Here is an 18,427-nt window from a genome sequence, read left to right as displayed (position 1 = left end):
TTTTCAGGGTCTAAGCTTTTGAGAGACAAAGCTCCCTCTTTCAGATACTTATTTATACTTATAAATAATTTATATTTATAATTACTCCCAATCATAATCAATCCCAATTGATTGAGAGCCAATGGTGTGTAGTGGCTAGAGTTATGGACCAAGCTCCAGGTAATAGATGTAACATCTAGCGAAGTTATTTTTATTGCTTTATGCTTCCAAATTACTGAGACTTGCATGGAATTGATTTTTCTTGATTACTGAATTAAATTGTTAAATAAAGTACTTCTATTTCCAGACTTCGTTGCTTTACTTGTAAGTATCCTACCCTTGGAAACCCGGAGAGGGTAACTGGCGGTCTTGCCAGGGTTTACTGGGAGTTAAGGGGTTCCTCTGACTTCCAGGCACGGGGAGTCAGGAGTGACAATGAATGTGCCTCCCTTCCCTTTCGCAGAGCTTAGGCCCTGGTGGGAGGCAATGAGGAGAGAGTGCTCGGCAAGGGGAGGGCTCATAGGCAGATTCCTATGGGAGAACTGGATCCTTCAAATGCCCTGATGCTACATCGTGTAGTATAAAGAATTCGGTGCACTTCGGATTTTGCCTCTTCCATGTATTTTGCTACACTGGTGCAAAACCTGACAGCAGTAAAACAGATCCCTTGCAAAACTTATTTAATTTCCCAACCCGTGGGCCACATAGAAATGTACATACCTGGTGCGCAGTCACTGTCTTCCAAGCAAAAGCTAGCCTTGTTTCCTTCAGCCACTTTGGTGCCATTGAGATCCAGCAGATCGTAATGTGTGAACACCTCCATGCTGTGGTAATGCCTGTGAGACAGAAGAGAAGCCAATGTCTTGATTAAGGATAGCAGCCAGCAGGTTGCCTTTTTCAAAACAAAACAAAACAAAAGAACTCCACAATGATGTTACCCAGATGCAGTGAAAACCCACATCACCACTTACAGTTCTCTCTTGAACATGGTTGCTTAGGAAGACTGCGCTGGGGCTGCCAACAGCCTGGGGGTGGGGTGGGGATAGACGTTGTTATGATACAGAGAGGGTGTTTCGGGGTAACCCTAGAGTCACCCTGATGTGATGACACCACTTCCAGGGTCATGCTGAAAGTGACATTGCAGCATTGGAGCGATGTCTACTAGCATGTCCGCATCCCCCTAAACTTCATGCCTGTTGCCTGTGCTGGGCTGGCAACCTTCGACTACTCATATTGCTTTCTACGGAGAAAATTAAATATACACAAAGGGAAAAAGCAAATGTATCTTTCCATTTTAACTTGGGTAGCATTGTGAAAATAAACTTGAGCACAAAAGTTAATTTAAGTATGTGGTCTCTAAGACACTGGTTGGAGGTGGGCAAGGGTCCACAGGAAGACATGGGTGACTACTGTGCCATGATAAGCGGGCTGGGCTAGTGTAAAAGATGTTATTTGCCAGGGCCCAGTTAGAGGGTGAGAAACAGAAGAGCAGTGTAGGGGGAACATATCAATCATAAAGTCATTTTTACTATAGAGTTTTGAGGAAATCCTAGTTTTCCACAATGTCATGACCTCACTTCCTACACAGCTGGATTTCCCTGTTTCGCCAGGTTTCTGTCTCCCCTAGTCTCTGGGTTGGCAACTCTATTGGAAGGCATGGGAGAGTGGGCAAGCGATCCTCCCCCAGCACTTGGTGTTCAGAGGTACGCTGTTTCTGAACATGATTATTTCTTTTAACCATGATGACGGACCGATCCCCTATGGATATTTATCCAATCTCTTTTAAAAGTAATCCAAACAAGTGGCCTTCACATGTTTTTATCTATTAGCTTTATATAAAATATATCCAATTAAAAATTCTGAGGCAGAAATCCCTTGTCCAAAAGTTTCACAAGTTAATTATGCAGTGCATTCGATCAGGCAATCTTGTTTTTTGTTAAGGTGGTTTGGAAACCAACTGCAGGCACCTCTCTCTCCCTTGGCTGCTGCCCATGCTTGCCGCAGACTATGATGTGCTGGCAACAACCATGACCAGAATAAGAACAAAACTTGATCTGCTGGAATGTCGAAGCTTTCCAGCAGGGTTGCTGAGAAGGTCGAGCCACTATTCAAAACCTAGTAGTCAGTCTCTAGAGACCATGTCATCCATTCCTCACCCAAGTAATTATTTATCACCATCATCTTTTCTCAAGCAAGCCACTAAAGAGATCAGAATATACTCAATATGTCGGAATTTTCTAACAAAACCAATTTGCAATGTTACTGTAAAGGCAGAAAATGAACAACATCTGTAGCGATTGTATCCAGGAATCCACATCACTGGATCCTAAACAAAAGGATGATTGAGTTCTTGCAGAGCACTCTGTTGCATAAGGTCAACGGGTCTATGTCTGCTCACTTCTTGCTCTAGTCTTGGGAATATTTCAACCCATCGATTTTCTTTGTCATAAATGTATCCCTGCCTTATTCTGAAAAGCCTACATGGCTTTTGTGCCTTTCAACAAGCATGTGAGGTGGACTTGTCCAAGAGACAGCAACATTTCCATTGACTTAAGGTCTCAGAACATGAGACAAAATACACTTGAATTACACGGGTAATTCAAGAGTATTTTGTAATTCGAGTGTAATTCAAGAGTATTTTGTCTCGTGTGGTTTGACCTACAGCTGAGCAGGGATTCGTACTCACAGCTAAGCCCAAATCTCTACCCACTGTGCCAGTTTGCTTGACAATGATACAGTAAGTCCTTCACCTCAGCAGTGCCTGGTTTTCTGTTCTCCTATGTATGTATACTGAGAAACAAGCATAGGATTACATCTACATAAAAAGAACATATCCCAGTTTAACTAGGGGAAACTAAGCAACTGAAAAGTCAAGCTAACTAGCCCTTTTTCATCTGGAAAAATAAATGTGGCTTAATAGGAAACATTTGATGCCGAGGATCAGGCAGCAGCATCTAATATACCAATGCGTGCATTCTTGTTAAAACATGTTGACGTAAGGTGGGGAACAAGGCATTTTTTTTTCCTAAAGGAAAACAAGATCAAAAAATTTGCCTCTGAATCGCTGTAATTAAAATTTCTTCCAGGTGTCCCTTCCTTTCTCTTAACCTGCCTGTTAGGCGGCTTTCCCTCTCCCCTTCTCTTGATTCCGTGTCCTGAACAGAAGTGCACAGTTAACAGGGTTAGACTGTTGGAGCGGGAAGTGGGAAAGGAGGCATTCTGAGGCTTCCAAACTATTTACTTTGAAGTTGACTGCTCTGGCTATTTCCAGTGCAAAAAAACCAAAAAAAACTTGAACTTCAGGTCCGACTGTGTTCCTAAAATATGTCTGCATCATTCAAATAGGTGTTTATGTTATAGTGTTTACAGACTGGAAATTCTGAAGAGGAACTGAGTCCGTCGTCTTGTGTGCAAACAGAGACCTGTTCAAATCCACAGGCGGGCTCTCTTCAATATGGGCTGTTCGGAAATGCCAGAGAACACGGCCCTTTGTAACCAGGCCATGATGTGACCTGGTTTTTGGTAGTCTGTGGAATTAAGCTACGACAGACCTGGATAACTTATGACCCACCCAGATGAATGAGGCCCACCAGCCATGTTTGGCAGCTTACCAGGGCCTTGGCCAAGCCCCTGTGCTTATAGTTTGCTTAAGATTGCAAACATAGTGATTGGGTAATTGTTTAGCATAGGATTGCCAGCCCCTACTAGGGTGGGGAATTCCCCCTAGTCTGTGCCCCCTGCTACTGCTCAACTGGCTGGTAGGGGAAGAAATAGAGGACTCACCTGGCTACTGAGGGCCCTTTTGGGCAAAGTCATGACTAGAGGTGTGCAGTTCAGGTCCGAAATTTGGAAAAAGCTGAATTTTTGCTGATTCAGTAAAATTTGGCTTTTCTGGATCAAAATAGGCAATACTGATTCAGATTTGGTATTCTGAACTCAGGCCACTGAATTAATTCAGTAACATTTGGTAAACAAGGCTTGGCTATTCCTTTTCTGTTTCCCTGAAAAGAGACAGCTAAGAAACAGCAGTTCCTGCCTTTTTTGCAGAGAGGGGAGGAGGGTCATCTTTCATCCAAACTCCACAAAATTTGCAGGGAATCTACTCTTGACGGTCCAAGTTTCATGAAGATTGGACCACGGGGGCCGATTCTATGGGCCCCCAAAGAAGGTTCCCCAGCCACTCTCTATTATTCTATCTGGGGGCTATTGAGGGAGCTGGGGATGGAATTTTTCAAGAAAACTCATTTTCACATTTTCAAGGTACTAACTCCTGATTGTCCCCTAAAGAGCCCTCAAGTTTCAGAAAGATTGGACCCTGGAGGCCAATTCTACGGGCCCCTGAATAATGTGCCCCCAGACCCTCTTCATCATTTTCTATGGAAAGAAGTCAAAGCTGACTTCCACAGCAGTAAGACACTGAGGCAAGGCTTCCATGGCCAAGTCAAACTCCCAAATGCAAGCTGAGCTCATCCCAGATAAATCCCAGCAGAACCAAACTGAAGCAAGGGACATTGCTGCAACTTAGCTTAACAGAAGCAAACTGAAGCAATGGAATATCTTGTGCTTGTGGCTGGGTACTGCTTGGTTCTGTTCTGTGGAGTTCCCCTGCTGGCTACTGTGGCCGTTTCCACACACGTTGAATAATCCACTTTCAATACGCTTTAGTTATCCTTTAGAAGTGGATTTTTTGTTCCACACATGGAAAATCAGTTACAAACGTTCACTAAAGCGTATTGAAAGTGGATTATTCAACGTGTGTGGAAACGGCCTGTGAATAATACAGGTTCTCCTCATCATAACATGAGGAGATGGTTCTAACCCCATGCTTACCATGTTCTCATAATTTTCTACCTGAAAACTTATCTGTAGTAACAGATGGGTTATGAAAGCTTTTTTTTACTTATGACTGATTAATCGCCATTGCTGCAGTCGGTAGAATGGCTCAAGAGGTATAGTGATTTTTCACCTTTGGAAAGGCATAAATATGGGCAGCAGAGAAAACTTATATTTGCATCATACTTTGCAGATGCAATGAGAGTTGGTAATACTTCCAGGGCATCTCTGTTTTCTTTCCAGGATAGATTTCTGGAAGACTCAAGCAGCTGTAGTGCTTTATACCTCAGTAAACTCTCAATAAATGAACCTTCTTTGTCTAGCACTACAAAACTATGCCCCTTCATTATTAACACCTGGATCCCACTTTACTTTTTTACCATTTGCAAAAGTGAAGGGGAAAACCAAATACTTGCCTGTGGCATTCGTGCCAAATCCAGGCATGGCGTCCACTTCTAGGGCGGAAGTCGGCCTGTCCAAAGTTGTGGATCTGGGAGGAGAAACGCATGAGCCTCCTGTAACCGGAGGAAACAGATGTGTTGACAGCTGAGGAAGCCAAGCAGTTCTCCTCAAGTGCACACTGCAGCATGTACATTGGACGGTCTTCGAGGTATGATGTGTACTCCACCTCCTTGGCATTGACACAAAGGTCAGCGGCAGCTGAAGGCAAGAAAAGGAAACTGAAACAAACATCTTTAAATACTGTCTGCACCAAAGCTCAGGGGTTTAGCTCAGGTCTGGGGTCAGCATCACTTAACAGTGACATTTGCTAGAGTTGCTTCTAATTCGTGCCGATGATTTTCTAGCAGGGGAACAATACTTTGCATGTTTATATAGCTTTCAGCTGTAATGCCATACAACAGGTCCTGGAATAGCACAAAATGACCATGAAGATCACCTAAAGTTCAAAGCTTATATTATTGCTGTGGGGAAATGAAGTTTGTTGCATGTTCTTTTTACACTTCAGACTTACATTCTGTATTAATTAATGTGGAATATGGTGAGTGAAGAACAAGAAGGTTGCCAGTATAGCTTAGAGGAAGAGAACCTGCACAAAAGTTCAGTTCATGCTCTTTTTGTTTGTTTGCTTAAGCCATAATAAGGTACTATGCATTGTGTACTATGATGAATTTTTCAAGGAAACAAGATAGACAACATGGAATTAATACCAGGAATCCCATCCAATAAGAAGTACAATATGAAATACTTTATACCAAAGCACCCCCCTGATCCGCCTAGCTAGGCATCTGACTGGCAGATTGGACTCTCAAGAGTTTCAGGCAGCCTCTTGAGATCTAGGGTTGGCAGCAGAACAGGGATCAATGTTGTGGCATCACTATGTTCTAGGAATTCACTCATCTCTATGATTTTTACCACAGAGGTGTGTGAATTTGTAGAGCATCATGATGTCTATCCCAGCTCCTTGCTCCTGTTGGAGTGAAGAGGCTTGGTAGGGCTTGGGAACTTGGTAAGCCTAAGCTGGAGGAAGGCTGAAGCCCCCTTTCCTTGTGCACTGACCAGTGGTCCCAAGCTGAATCAGACCCACCTGCACCTGGGAATTAAGTTCCCAGCATAGAACTCCAGGTGCTCATCTGACTCAAAGTCCTTATGGTGGCCACATGTGAATTGGCCTTATGATCACAGGAAATGGTCAGCCTCTGTCTAAGGTACCATCTCAACTTCATGAAAAACAGAAGTCTTGCAACTTACTCTCTGTGCAGGAAACGCCTGCTGCATGGCGCCCCCCACCCTTGGGACAGATGACGTGAGCGTGATGCCGACAATGTGACAGAGCCATTTCGGTCCCAGAACACTTCACCCCACTCATGACAACTTGATCCGTGCTGCCATCTCCCTGCCAATACCAAGTTTCCTAGAAAGGACACATAAATGAGATAATGAGTGAATTCAGGGCAGATTTTTTTTTAAAAAAAGAGAAAAAAATCTTTAAACTCTTTGTTTCTGTAATGATTTCTGTGACACAATCCATGTGGGGCTGCCTCTGACAATTGTTTGGGGAAAAAATAATTAGTTCTTACCCTGAAAGCTTCACAAGGTCTGGGAACCCTAGACATTTTGCTACTGCTGTGTGTATGTGTTTTGTTTTCTCTTTCCTAAACTGTTGTTAACATACTATATTGAGTGCATTGTTATTTCTACAGTTGATTAGTTTGGGGCTTTTGGATGTATTAATTTTAGCACACTATTATTTCTAGATTTTTTTCTGCTCTAGTTTTCTTATATAGATCGCTGTGATTCAGTGTTTTGTAAACTGTAGTTTCATTTTGACTGATACAGTTTTTAATAGTGATGTAAATTGTCTCAGGGATGTTAAAAGGGAATGTGGGGGTACAAATAATTCAATACATTCATAAGGCAAATATAAGGAATTACTCTCTTTTTTGCACAAGAAAAAGTGCTAAAGATAGAGGTCTTTGCTCACCTGCAGGCAGGGAAACTGAGGAATTTTGAGTCTAACGCTTCAGTGGCCCACCACATCAAGACTGCATGGCCAAAACCATTAAGTGATGCTTACTTTGTCTAGGACTGTATTTAGAACTGTGGATAGTCTACCAAATGCAAGTAACAAATTCCGGTTTTGTGCATAAACTCTAGTTAGTCTGTTCTTTGCTCCTCTGCACATTGTTTGCAGCCACCCATTTGCTCTGGGTCTAATTAGTAACAACAACAACATAAGTGATTTTTATGGGGTGAATATGCTTCACAACAACCTGGTAAGGTGGCATCTCCACACTGCAGATGAAGGGAAGGTGAGGTTGAGAGAACAATGGTGTGTGAAAGGTAAGATTTCAGCCAGGGGCTTCTCAGTCCATAGTTCTGGCCAGACTATTCTAGACATTGGACAGACAAGGTTCTGTTTTCACTGTGCTGTGCATTGCCCCACCTGGGGTTGCCATCTCCAAGGTGAGAAAGTCCTGGATATTTGGGGATGGCACTTGGGGAGGATGGGCTTTTCCCCCCAGCGGTACTGATCTCTGTTGTAGTTCCAAGAGAATTCCAGCTAATGCCTGGAGGTTAGCAACCCTAACTCCACCCAACTCACAACATTGATTGCCGGACAAGGGGTGTGGCAATGCACAGTGCAGTCAAGTCACATCATGCATTATTTTTATCTAGACATTACAAAGTAAGGGAAAGAGACAGATCGGGAATTCCTTATCTAATTGAGCTTTTCAGTCTCTGAGAGACTGGGTGGAGCATATGATAAATAGATGCTTTCTATTTATCCTGTAATCCTAAAGACACTTTTCTAGAAGTAAGTCAATTCTAAGCCGGTCGATTTACTTCCAGAAAAGTGTCTTTAGGATTACAGGATAAATAGAAAGCATCTATTTATCATATGCTCCACCCATTTTGATCCTGGACTACTTGGTCTTCTGGAATTGAGTCAGCACTTGTCCAAGAGGAATTAAATGAATTATGAACAATTAAAGTGCCATATTCCTGAACTCGCTGAGTAATTTGAGACCTGGCACCTGTCCCAGAAATGCACAGCAGTTTGATAAACAGCAACAGAAATTCCCGTCACTTTACCTCCCAGCAAACTACTCAGGAGCCAAACACCGAAGAGAGTGAACACTCTTTTCATCAGGGTGATATCTTGCCCCCAAATATTTGACTGGCCACTACTATGCAAGGAAATACAAAGCCACTGTGGAGGCAGAGAGTGCTGTCAAGTCAAAGCTGACTTATGGTGGCAATCTCTGGTAGGGTTTCCATGGCAAGAGACTAACAGAGAAGGTTTAGCCGTTGCCTGCCTCTGCAACCCTGGTCTTCACTGGCGGTCTCCCATCCAATTACTAACAAAGGTCAATCCTGCTTAGCTTCTGAAATCTGACAAGATCAGGCTCACCTGAGCCATCCAGGTCAGGGCAACCACTGTAAGGAAAACTTTTAGAAGGATCTGTGCCTATTTAACATGAACAACAAGAACTCTTGTCAAAGATTTGTCCCGTGATTTCTAATTAATACATGGATTTAATGTTTCTTATGTTTCTCGACTTCCTGCTCTTCCGCCCCAAAGAGATCCTGCCAGTTCCCTATGGGATGTCTTATTTCCCTTGGATTAATAAGAACCGCCCCCCTCCCCAATAGCAATTGCACTGATGGTTAACATTCCGAAACTAGCCTTTTCTTCTCCACAAGAAGAACCTTTTAATGCTGAAATTACATCTGTGTGAGTGGAAGGGGTAGCACAGAGTTGGGAACGTCAGGCAACAGTGAGGCAGCGATCAAAGGTGGAGCCATTTTGAAGGTTGGTTTGGTGGGGCTGTGGAAAGCAGGGATGGGAAATGCAACCGATGTTTTTTGAGGGGCAGTTCGGTCCCCCTGGCCTCCCTTCTTCCCCATCTGGTTGTCTGACAGTACAACTTGCTGTTAATATATGATTTCTCCCTGGATTTTGGATGGGTTTAAGCCTTGGCGGCCAAGTTCTGTTCCCATCTCCATCCAATCTAATGCAACTCATCTATTAATTAATTGGCTCAGTTTGTTGTAAGTAAGATGTGCTGTCACAATAACATTAGTGCCTGGTTAATAAATGACACTTCCCTTGCAACATCTGTGCATCTGGAAGAACAACACAAAGCACTACCCTGTTATAAAGACAACATACTGACAACCTGCATGTTTCCTCCAAGAGACAAACAGCAGTGGTATTAGGGTGGGGTGGAGGATATGATGCTGAGAAAACAGCATGGGGAAAAGTTAATCCCTTTATTACTAGGCCACAGCCAAAATGTGAGAGTCCTCTACACTACTGCTTATTTCAACAATTCAAAGCAAAGCAAAAACAGTGGATCATCTGTTTTGACCCCCCCCCTCCCCCATGTTCAGAATATTTTCATATGTGAGGCTCAACTTGGCTTTTTTCTACATTGGATTTGTATTCTGCATTGCATTCTGTATTAGACATGTGTCACAGTCTGTATCCACACAGCAGGTTCTTTGTGTAACTTTCATTGCTGCTATGAATGCAATGGCAGTGGAACATCCACATAAAATTTTTGTGGGGGGAGGACTGCATACTTTCTATGGTGCTGATGTGGACAGAACCTTGAAAAATACACATTCACACAGTGCACAAATGCTCTTGGAATGCAACATTTACAGAAACATCACACCAAACCAGTTTTGGGAAAGACTGGAACAAATAAGGGGAAATCCTGGAAAGTCAGTGATTTGAGGCTGCGTGCATGTGCCGATAAATATAACACTGGTTTGGAAATCAAGGTGGATCAAAACAGCCATGCAGATGCACCCACAGATGGCACTTGAGGAGCTCAAGATGAGCATGATTATTGCCCTTTCAACCTGAAACTAAAAATTGCCTGCCTTTCAGATCATGGACAGGCAGCATCCAGATGAGGAACATATTTCTGGAGAGGAAATGAACTGTACGTTCTGTTGCAACAGGCTATCGAATCAGCCCCATTAGCAATGGACCGCTTACATGCTTGTTCACACAGGGTGAGTCCTGTTCTACACACAGAGTTGCTGTATATTCCAACCTAGGGTGCAGCTGGGACTGGCACAAGGGCCTTTTCAGTGCAACATATCAAATCACCCAGCCACCGGAAAATGCCCCACATCAAACAGCACCATCCCTGCTTATGTCAATACAGCTGAGAGATGGGAAAGGACAGTGTCCAGTGGATGCCGTTTCCCTCAACTCTTGAACAAGAAACTGGCAGCTGCACAAGAAAACAAACCAGCTCTCTAAAGCGGTGATTTCTACCTATGAACTCCATGCACTTCCCTTTCTACCTCCTCTAGCCTGGACAATTAAGGTTTGTGTTTGCGTCAATTTATTTCCAGGGAAATGTCCCAAGAACAGCTGATGCCATCTGTATCGCATCAGGGGCAGTTGGCGATTAGCACACTACTTCTAGGTATGGTTGTGGAAAGGCAAGTGTCTTGTAAAAAAAGAGTTGCCTTCCCTACAAATGTTCTGTACCATGTTTGGACAGAGTGTCAGGAACAGGGGATTTTCCTTCCATAGAAGGGTTTGCAATAAATTTGCTGGCTGGGAAGGCCTCTTCCTCTGTCAAAAGCTCCATTCACTGACATGGCTCCAGCCCACTCTGTGAAACACCAGGGTGGGATGCTTACTCATGAGTAGACCTTCTGGCAGGGTAGGCCCTAGTCTGCTTTTTGAAATGACACAAGTGGCAGGCTGCATCCCACCCCCCTGGCAGATCTACCCCTACGTAAGTGCCAAGGGCTTCAACTTTGTACTGGTAGGCTAAGGTGTGCATACATTGGTAACTCTGCTGCTGCTACTGGAAACAACCAGGATAAATGAGCTACAGAATGCCCTGGGAACAAGAAAGTCAAGGAAGAAACATTGCTCCTCATTCTGGAAAAGTATGACCAGGTGATGTGTTTCTTTAGGTTCTGCTGACTGTTACATTAAAGTCGAGTTCTATGCATGCACAGCAGGTAGGCCAGGTTGCCTGCCTTAGTGGACAACCTCCTACCCCTGCACTCCGGCTCACAACCTCAATCTATGGAGCAGCAAGAAGGAGAAATGGGAGAAAATGTTAGAGTGAATATTATGAATTTAGTTCCAGTTGTGTGTCTGGAAATGACATCACTGTGCCTGAGGCATTCTAGGAATTTCCCAAATCTCTGTGGTATTTACCACAAATACAGCAACATCACTTCTGGCCACTCAACTAGAACTGATGCCACAGTGTTCATGCCTCTCCCCCTCCCCAGACACTGCCAAAGGAAAGATCCAAGGACTGCCAGCAGAGGGCTGGCTAACAGCAGGGCTGATTCACACATTACAAAGTATATAGTAGACATGCGGACTGTTGATATATGTGGTCTGGGAGTTCCACGTGCTTCCCAAGCATATGCGGACCTGACTCAGATTGATACAGCAGTACCTGGGGAGAAGGGCTTAAACCTTTCTCCCATACCATTTTCCAGATTTGCAATGCCCCATAGAGCTGCTATTTGTTCTGCTGGGGAAACTTCCATGTAGCCCTCAGTTCATGCAAGTCTCCCGAATGAGAAAAATATAGTTTCCCTGGGGCTGTTTCAGGTCAGGAAAAGGCAGGGGGGAGGCTTAAGTCCCCATGTACTCCTGCCCCCAGGAGATTACACACTGAGCACAGAACTCCTAGTGCTGATCTGACTGGATGCCCTTGTGATGGCCACGGACCCCCACATGGACATTGCACTGTGTGAATACACCCTTCCCATATTACCCTGGGGAAGAAAAGCGTGACGGATTTCTTTTACATGAAACCCAGAAGCGTGGATAGAGGACGGCCCTCGAAATATTAGGCTTTGCGTGTCGCTTCCTTCACAGAATATGGCTCCTCCGGAGTATGAGTGACAATGATGCAACTATCACGCATTCAAACTTACATCTTGATAGACTCCGAAAGGGACTGTAGGCCAAAGTACAGATGACACTGTAGTTCTTCTGTGATTAGAACTCCAGATGTGTATTTTGACTTAAAAAAAAACAGCTGTGGGGAGCTGGCTCAGAGCCATGGTACTGAGGAAGGGGAGGCTTAACTCTTCCTTCTCTGTACTATTTCCCCAGTTAAAAATTCCATCCTCCAGTTTGTTTTTATCCCCAATATAGAATAAAAAGGGAGGTATCCATATAGTGCCTGTCTTTATTCTTTATATTCTCTACTGTCTGGAGGGGCCCTTCTTGATTGAAGAAACTGCATGAGATGGGAGGAGAGTGAACTTCCTCTTCCCCTACATTGTTGCCCTGATACATATTTCCATGTACATATTTCCATGACTGCTTTTTAGAGTCAAAAGGTACCTGAAGTCCCAATCACAGAACTCAGGGGTCATTCAACCCTTTGCCACAGCATTGCAGGATATCTCTGAAAGCAAGCGGTTGCTCATTCATCCCCTAAACTGGACTCTGGATTTTGGAAGAAACAGTGCACCTCCTTCACAAATGTATGTCACCCAGGAGCTCCATAGAGAAAGGGTGGGACACAATGTAATTAATAAAGAAAATACACAATATAGAGTAGCAGATGACAGGTTAAATTAGAGCTGGAGGCACAGCAGCGATGGAGATTCCTGTGCTGGAGTCCAATCGACATTATTGAGGCAAAAGTGATACCCTTAATAAAGTTCTTAGAAGCACCGACTAGCTTGCTTGTGGTTTTGTGCCCCTTTTCCTAGTGCACACTCAGCGAAATATGGGTGGTCTCGTTCTCTTGCTTGCTTCAACATTATTTAATCTTAAATGTCCTCCTGGGACCTTTAGTTATCCCTGTTGCTGCTGCAGAGCTGTTATATTATCTGGTTATTTGGTCTGGTACTTCCAAGAATTTTCCATGGATACTGCAAACAATTTAACTTCATACTGACAGAACCCTCCCTACAAAGCCAACATATTTTTTCCCACAGGCAGAATAAGGTCTAAGAATGAACAGGGGATATTGACTAGCTCGGGGTCCCCGTTGGCACCCTGGTGCCCGCCACCTTTCCTGGTGAACATCAAGTGTTTTTAGAAAGTGGGCAGGGCTAGGTGGGGTTTTGCACAGCAGGGTTTCTGATTGGCCACTGGAGATCTGATTGGCTTAGTGGATTTAAAACAAATGCTTTGAGCAGCAGCTGCCACCACAGCACAAGGTTCTTCATTGAGCGGTTGAAGGTAAGCGATGTATGCAAGAAAATATTTTAAAATAATGCTACTAATAAAATAAAATAATCAGAACTGCGATTCTGATTCACTGTTCTGTGAATGGAACAAGGCCAAGGAAGCAGCTTGTTGTATTAGTGTTAGAGAGATTACAAAAAACACAACTTGCAGCAACAGTGAGGATAGTTAAAGTGAGGACCAAACTGCACTTTATGGTTTATAGGAGTTTGCTGTGGAGACTTGCAGCCATACTGCAGCTGTGAGACCGTGATGGCGACTCCTGTGTAAAAACTCACCAGGGACCCCACTTGTATTGGAACAATGGCATGGTGGGAGGAGGGGCTCCTTCTTTCCTTCCTGCAGTATTTCCAGGAGCTGAAACAGCCTGGGGATCACAGCCTGGGGAGTCCATCCTCCCTCGGAACCATGGCTCTGATCCAACGAGGCTGGTAGTCTCCACTGGCAACTCATGTAAAACGTAATACAATAGATCTGTAAATAGCAGATGCTAGAGCTGTACAGCAGGAAAGACCATAATCGGCATCCTGTTTTGTATTTTACTGCACAGAAGTGTTTGCCTAACCATCGACAGAACCAGAATGCTGGACTGGCTGGATCTTTGCTCTGTCTAGTAAGGTAGTTCCTATGTTTGTACGTGTCGTGGAGCTCCTTATGTGTATCGGAATGTGGAATTTCAGACTGTGTTCAAGGCATAACTGCTTGCAAGTGCCTTGTGGCACCTTAAAAACTAACAAAATGTTATCCCAGCATAATTCCATGAAAGTTTATTTGTTAGTGAGTCCTTAAAGTGTCAGAACTGACCAAATAAAATTTGCACTTCTCAAGTCTCTTGAGATAATATTGCTTGCTTCCCTCCATCCAAACAAGAAGTATCAACATACCTGAAATGCATGCTCCGCGTAGCCAAGGTTCAGCTGGCGGCAAACCACCATGGCTTCTGCAGTACTCCAGTTGTCACTACAGACTGTTCCCCATTTAAGCGTGCCATTGTGGTTCCAGAGGACTTCTACCCGGCCTTCGTAGGGTGTACGGCCACCACGCAAACGTACCTGCAGATTATAAAAAAAAAACGTTTAAAAAACTATTATAAAAATAGTCATGGATTACTTGGTTAAGACACTTCCTATAATGGTTGTAAGCAATCAAAAACTCCCCCACACCCCTCCCAGCTTTATCTTCTGCTAGTGTTGTATAGTGGTTAGAGCAGTGATACTCACTGAGTCGTCTTGGGAACCGTATGTAGCTTTTGGATTAAAATGGATAAGCTGCTAGCATTTCTGAGCTGAGGGATGCCATGAATGATAATAAAGGACCCACCTCCTCCAACAGTCACCCGCCCTTCTCCGCAGCCTCTGCAGGCTCATCCTAGCACCTGGGTGGCTGCCAGGAAAGCAAACTGGCCTCAGAGAAGAGAGAGTAAAACCACCACTACCACCATGGTAGCCACCTGGGAAAAGCACAAATTGAATACAGTGGTATTGTCGAAGGCTTTCACGGCCGGAGAACGATGGTTGTTGTGGGTTTTCTGGGCTGTATTGCTGTGGTCTTGGCATTGTAGTTCCTGACGTTTCAGAGGACTGTGACACTGAGAGATCTCTGTCTTTTGGTGCTACACCTCTGATGATGCCAGCCACAGCTGCTGGTGAAACGTCAGGAACTACAATGCCAAGACCACGGCAATACAGCCCGGAAAACCCACAACAACCATTGAATACAGTGGGATGGTAGGGTTTCCCCCCCCCTCTTTTCCCAGCCAGCAGGTCTGCTTCTAGGAACTTAGGAAATCTCACTCTTTAGCCCAAACAGTTGAGCCTTGAGCTGAGGATAGAGTAAGAAGGCTGGGAGAGAAACCGTCTCCTCATTCCAGATACACAAGGGTTGGCTAAGGGTCCACCATTCAGCCATGCATCGAGGTACACTGGTAATTAAAAGTCTGCAGTTATATATTTAATATTAATAGTTATTGTATGTGTGTTTTGGGGGTAATATACAGAGCACGGAGGGGTAATATGGCTCTTTTGGTTGATGGTAATTGTGAATGTGGCTCTGTGCAAGCCATGGAATTAGTACCATTGAGTTTGAGTGTCGGATCTCAGAGATCCAGGTTAGAATCCTCACTTTACTATGGAAGCTTGCAGTGGGCAACCTTCTGCCCCTGCTTGCTCTTGGGCAACTGAGCAGTGGGAGGAAATAGGAAAGGGGATGAAGTAGCAGAGATGGTGCTGTCAGTTCTGGTTACCACATCCATGACACTCTAGGAATTTCCTCAACCTCTATGGTCTTTACTATAGAAATTGGGAGAGTTCTAGAGTGTTGCTGATGTGGTGGTGTCACTTCCAGGTACTAGAAGTGATGATGTCATTGCACCAGCAAATTTCCCCTCCCAGTTCTCTACCTCCCAAAATCTCCTCTGGGTTAGTTGCATAGGACTAGCAAACCTACTTTGGCCAGTCACTCTCTTTTGGCCTAACATACCCTACATTGTTTTCCTGATCTGAAAAAGCCCACAGTCATTTCAGCTCAGGAAAACCTCTTGGGAGAAAAGGCTGAAGTTCCTCCTCACCCCACACCATGATCCCAAGCTAATTGGGTCCCCAAAGTACTTGGGAATGTTAGTTTCCCAATGTTACATGTATCTTTAAGTCACACATACTGTCTAATTTGGACCACATATTGGCCATGTTCATATGTCTTAATCGTTGTGCAAAATGGCACAAAACTCATGGAACGATGGTGTCTTCATAGCGTGATTTCCCATCATGATTCCATTTTGTGGCACGATTTCTGACATCATCGTGCCACGAAATGGAGTCATGATGGGAAATTGCGCCATGAAGACACTGTTGTTCTGTGAGTTTTCTGCGATTTTGCGCGATGGTTAAGACATGGGAAAATGGCCATGGCCTAGTTTGGAGAGTGAGGGAACAGCTACAGGAAGTGACTTCATGGAGAAGCAAAAAGAGATCAGGAGCAGGAAAGACAGAGTTCAAGAGTAACATACAAATTCATTTAATAAAATGCATTTTCATATTACTCTTGCCTGATTAATTACTAACCCCAATTGAAACATCTCTGTGTGAAATGGCTCCTGCTATGATGCCCTGTGTGTGACCTCTCAAAATGACTTCCAGTGGTATTCCAATGACTTCACAACTTGTGACCTGTGAAGCCAAACAGCTCAGCAGTCATATACTGAGTATGGCAGTGTTAGAGTCCCAGGAGAATAGCAACAACAAGAGACAGTTTATTGAATCTCAGGAGGGCTGCCATATTGGGTTGGTGCATTTTGGCTTGATGGGTCACACAAGCTGGGCAGGCAGGCTTTGGTGCAATGTATTTGCTCATGGTTTCTGACTCATACTATGTGGGTCAATCTGTAACAGACAGATCTACAGAGGGCCAGGCTTTAAGGCATTAGCTGAATTTCGCGACCTTTCCCCCGTGCCCTAAGTCTATGAAGGTTTTAAAACTAGCTTTGTCAGTGGTGTCACGGATTACTGGGTGCTGCTTTTCTTGCCATTGGCTGAACTCCCTCCTTCCTCACTCCAAATTCTATCCAGTATCCTTCACCAAAAAAGAGTGGCATGTAAGTTGCATGTGCAAGAGAGAATGAGAGTTTTAATGCTATCATCAGTAAGAAGCTTAGCAAAGATTAGGAAGCACAGGGTTTGAAAATCTGCTACAATTCTGCTCAAAATATCTGTTGCTCTCAGGGTCCAAAAAACCCACAGATGTTAAACTGAATGGAACAAATGATGCTCGGCTAAGCAACTGAGATACAAGTTTCAAAAGTTCAGGGGGTGGGGCTGCCTGCCAACTCAAAGGAAAAGCTCCCAAGGTTGAGTAGCACCCTCTTTAAGGGTCACTGTGCTGTTCACAAAACGGGGTACAATATCCCCAGAAGATCTTCTCATTCCTACAGGAACCCAAGGAACAGTTATGAAGCAGTCCAAAATCTGGTTCATAGGACCTCTAGGTAACAGTAGCTGCTTGAAGAGTCTGCATATGCTGCTAATCCCGTCAGTTGTGAGTGCACGCTGCCAAGCACTGCAACCAGCTTGAAAAATGCAGTTCTCTAACATTTGCTGTGTATTGCAAATTAACACCCCTTCCATGGGCTGACGGCCAACATTTGCAAATTGCAGATTTTCCAAGTGTCTATTATCTTGCAGCATGATTCTGCAGTGCAGCAGTATTGTGTAAATATCCTGATGATTCACATTGACACACAAGTCATGACTTGCATATGAGATTGGGCCACCATGGATATAACGCCACAGGCATAGTTTTCAAGTCAACTCAAACACAATGACATTCAATGGTGGAAATCCAAGCAATCAGTCATCAGACATCAATTTTAAAATATTCAGATCTAGAGAACAAAACAATATGCATGTGTATGTGAACCAGCCTAGAGTCCACTCTCTCCTGCAAAATAACAGTATATTTATAACTGCAGGAACACATGCTATGATAGTGCCTGATAGGACTATGCAAATATAAACAGCTGTTCACTGGCAAATGTTGTTCTTTGCTGGGCTGGAGACATTCATAGTCATTTGCCATTAACATCCTTCCTAAGCAGGCACAGCTACAAATCCATGGGGATTTGTTCTCAGGTGTTCTTTTGACATCCCTTCTGTTTCCTTAGCAACACTGATAACCATCAGTTACCCCCTTACTGAGCTTATATTCTGCTCTTCTAGACAGTTTAGTGCCTCACTCAGAACGGTGAACAAGTTGGTGTTATTATTATCCCCTCAATACAGCTGGGGAGCTGGGGCTGAGAGGAGTGGCTTACCTAAGGCCACCTATTGAGCTCATGGCAGTAGTGGGATTCGAACCAGTAGAGTGCTGATTCACAGCTGAACCACTTAACCACTGTATTACTATAGAGCAAAAGAACACAGTCTCATGCTAAGCAGCCTTTTCCTTTTTTAA

General features: G+C 44.0%; 1 protein-coding gene across 1 annotated transcript in view; it reads right to left on the bottom strand.

The window, feature by feature from the left end:
- The window catches only part of LOXL2 (lysyl oxidase like 2), an 88,925-nt gene that overhangs the window by 6,029 nt on the left and 64,469 nt on the right, over positions 1-18,427 (bottom strand). Inside the window, exons 8-11 of the mRNA XM_054997667.1 lie at positions 14,368-14,535; positions 6,523-6,685; positions 5,229-5,472; positions 700-815 (exon numbers count right to left, since the gene is read on the bottom strand). Coding sequence (XP_054853642.1) covers positions 700-815; positions 5,229-5,472; positions 6,523-6,685; positions 14,368-14,535 — 691 coding nt within the window. The remainder of the gene's footprint in view (positions 1-699; positions 816-5,228; positions 5,473-6,522; positions 6,686-14,367; positions 14,536-18,427) is intronic.

This window comes from Eublepharis macularius, chromosome 14 (assembly GCF_028583425.1).
Source record: "Eublepharis macularius isolate TG4126 chromosome 14, MPM_Emac_v1.0, whole genome shotgun sequence".
NCBI lineage: Eukaryota > Metazoa > Chordata > Lepidosauria > Squamata > Eublepharidae > Eublepharis > Eublepharis macularius.
This window is presented reverse-complemented; position numbering and strand designations above follow the sequence as displayed.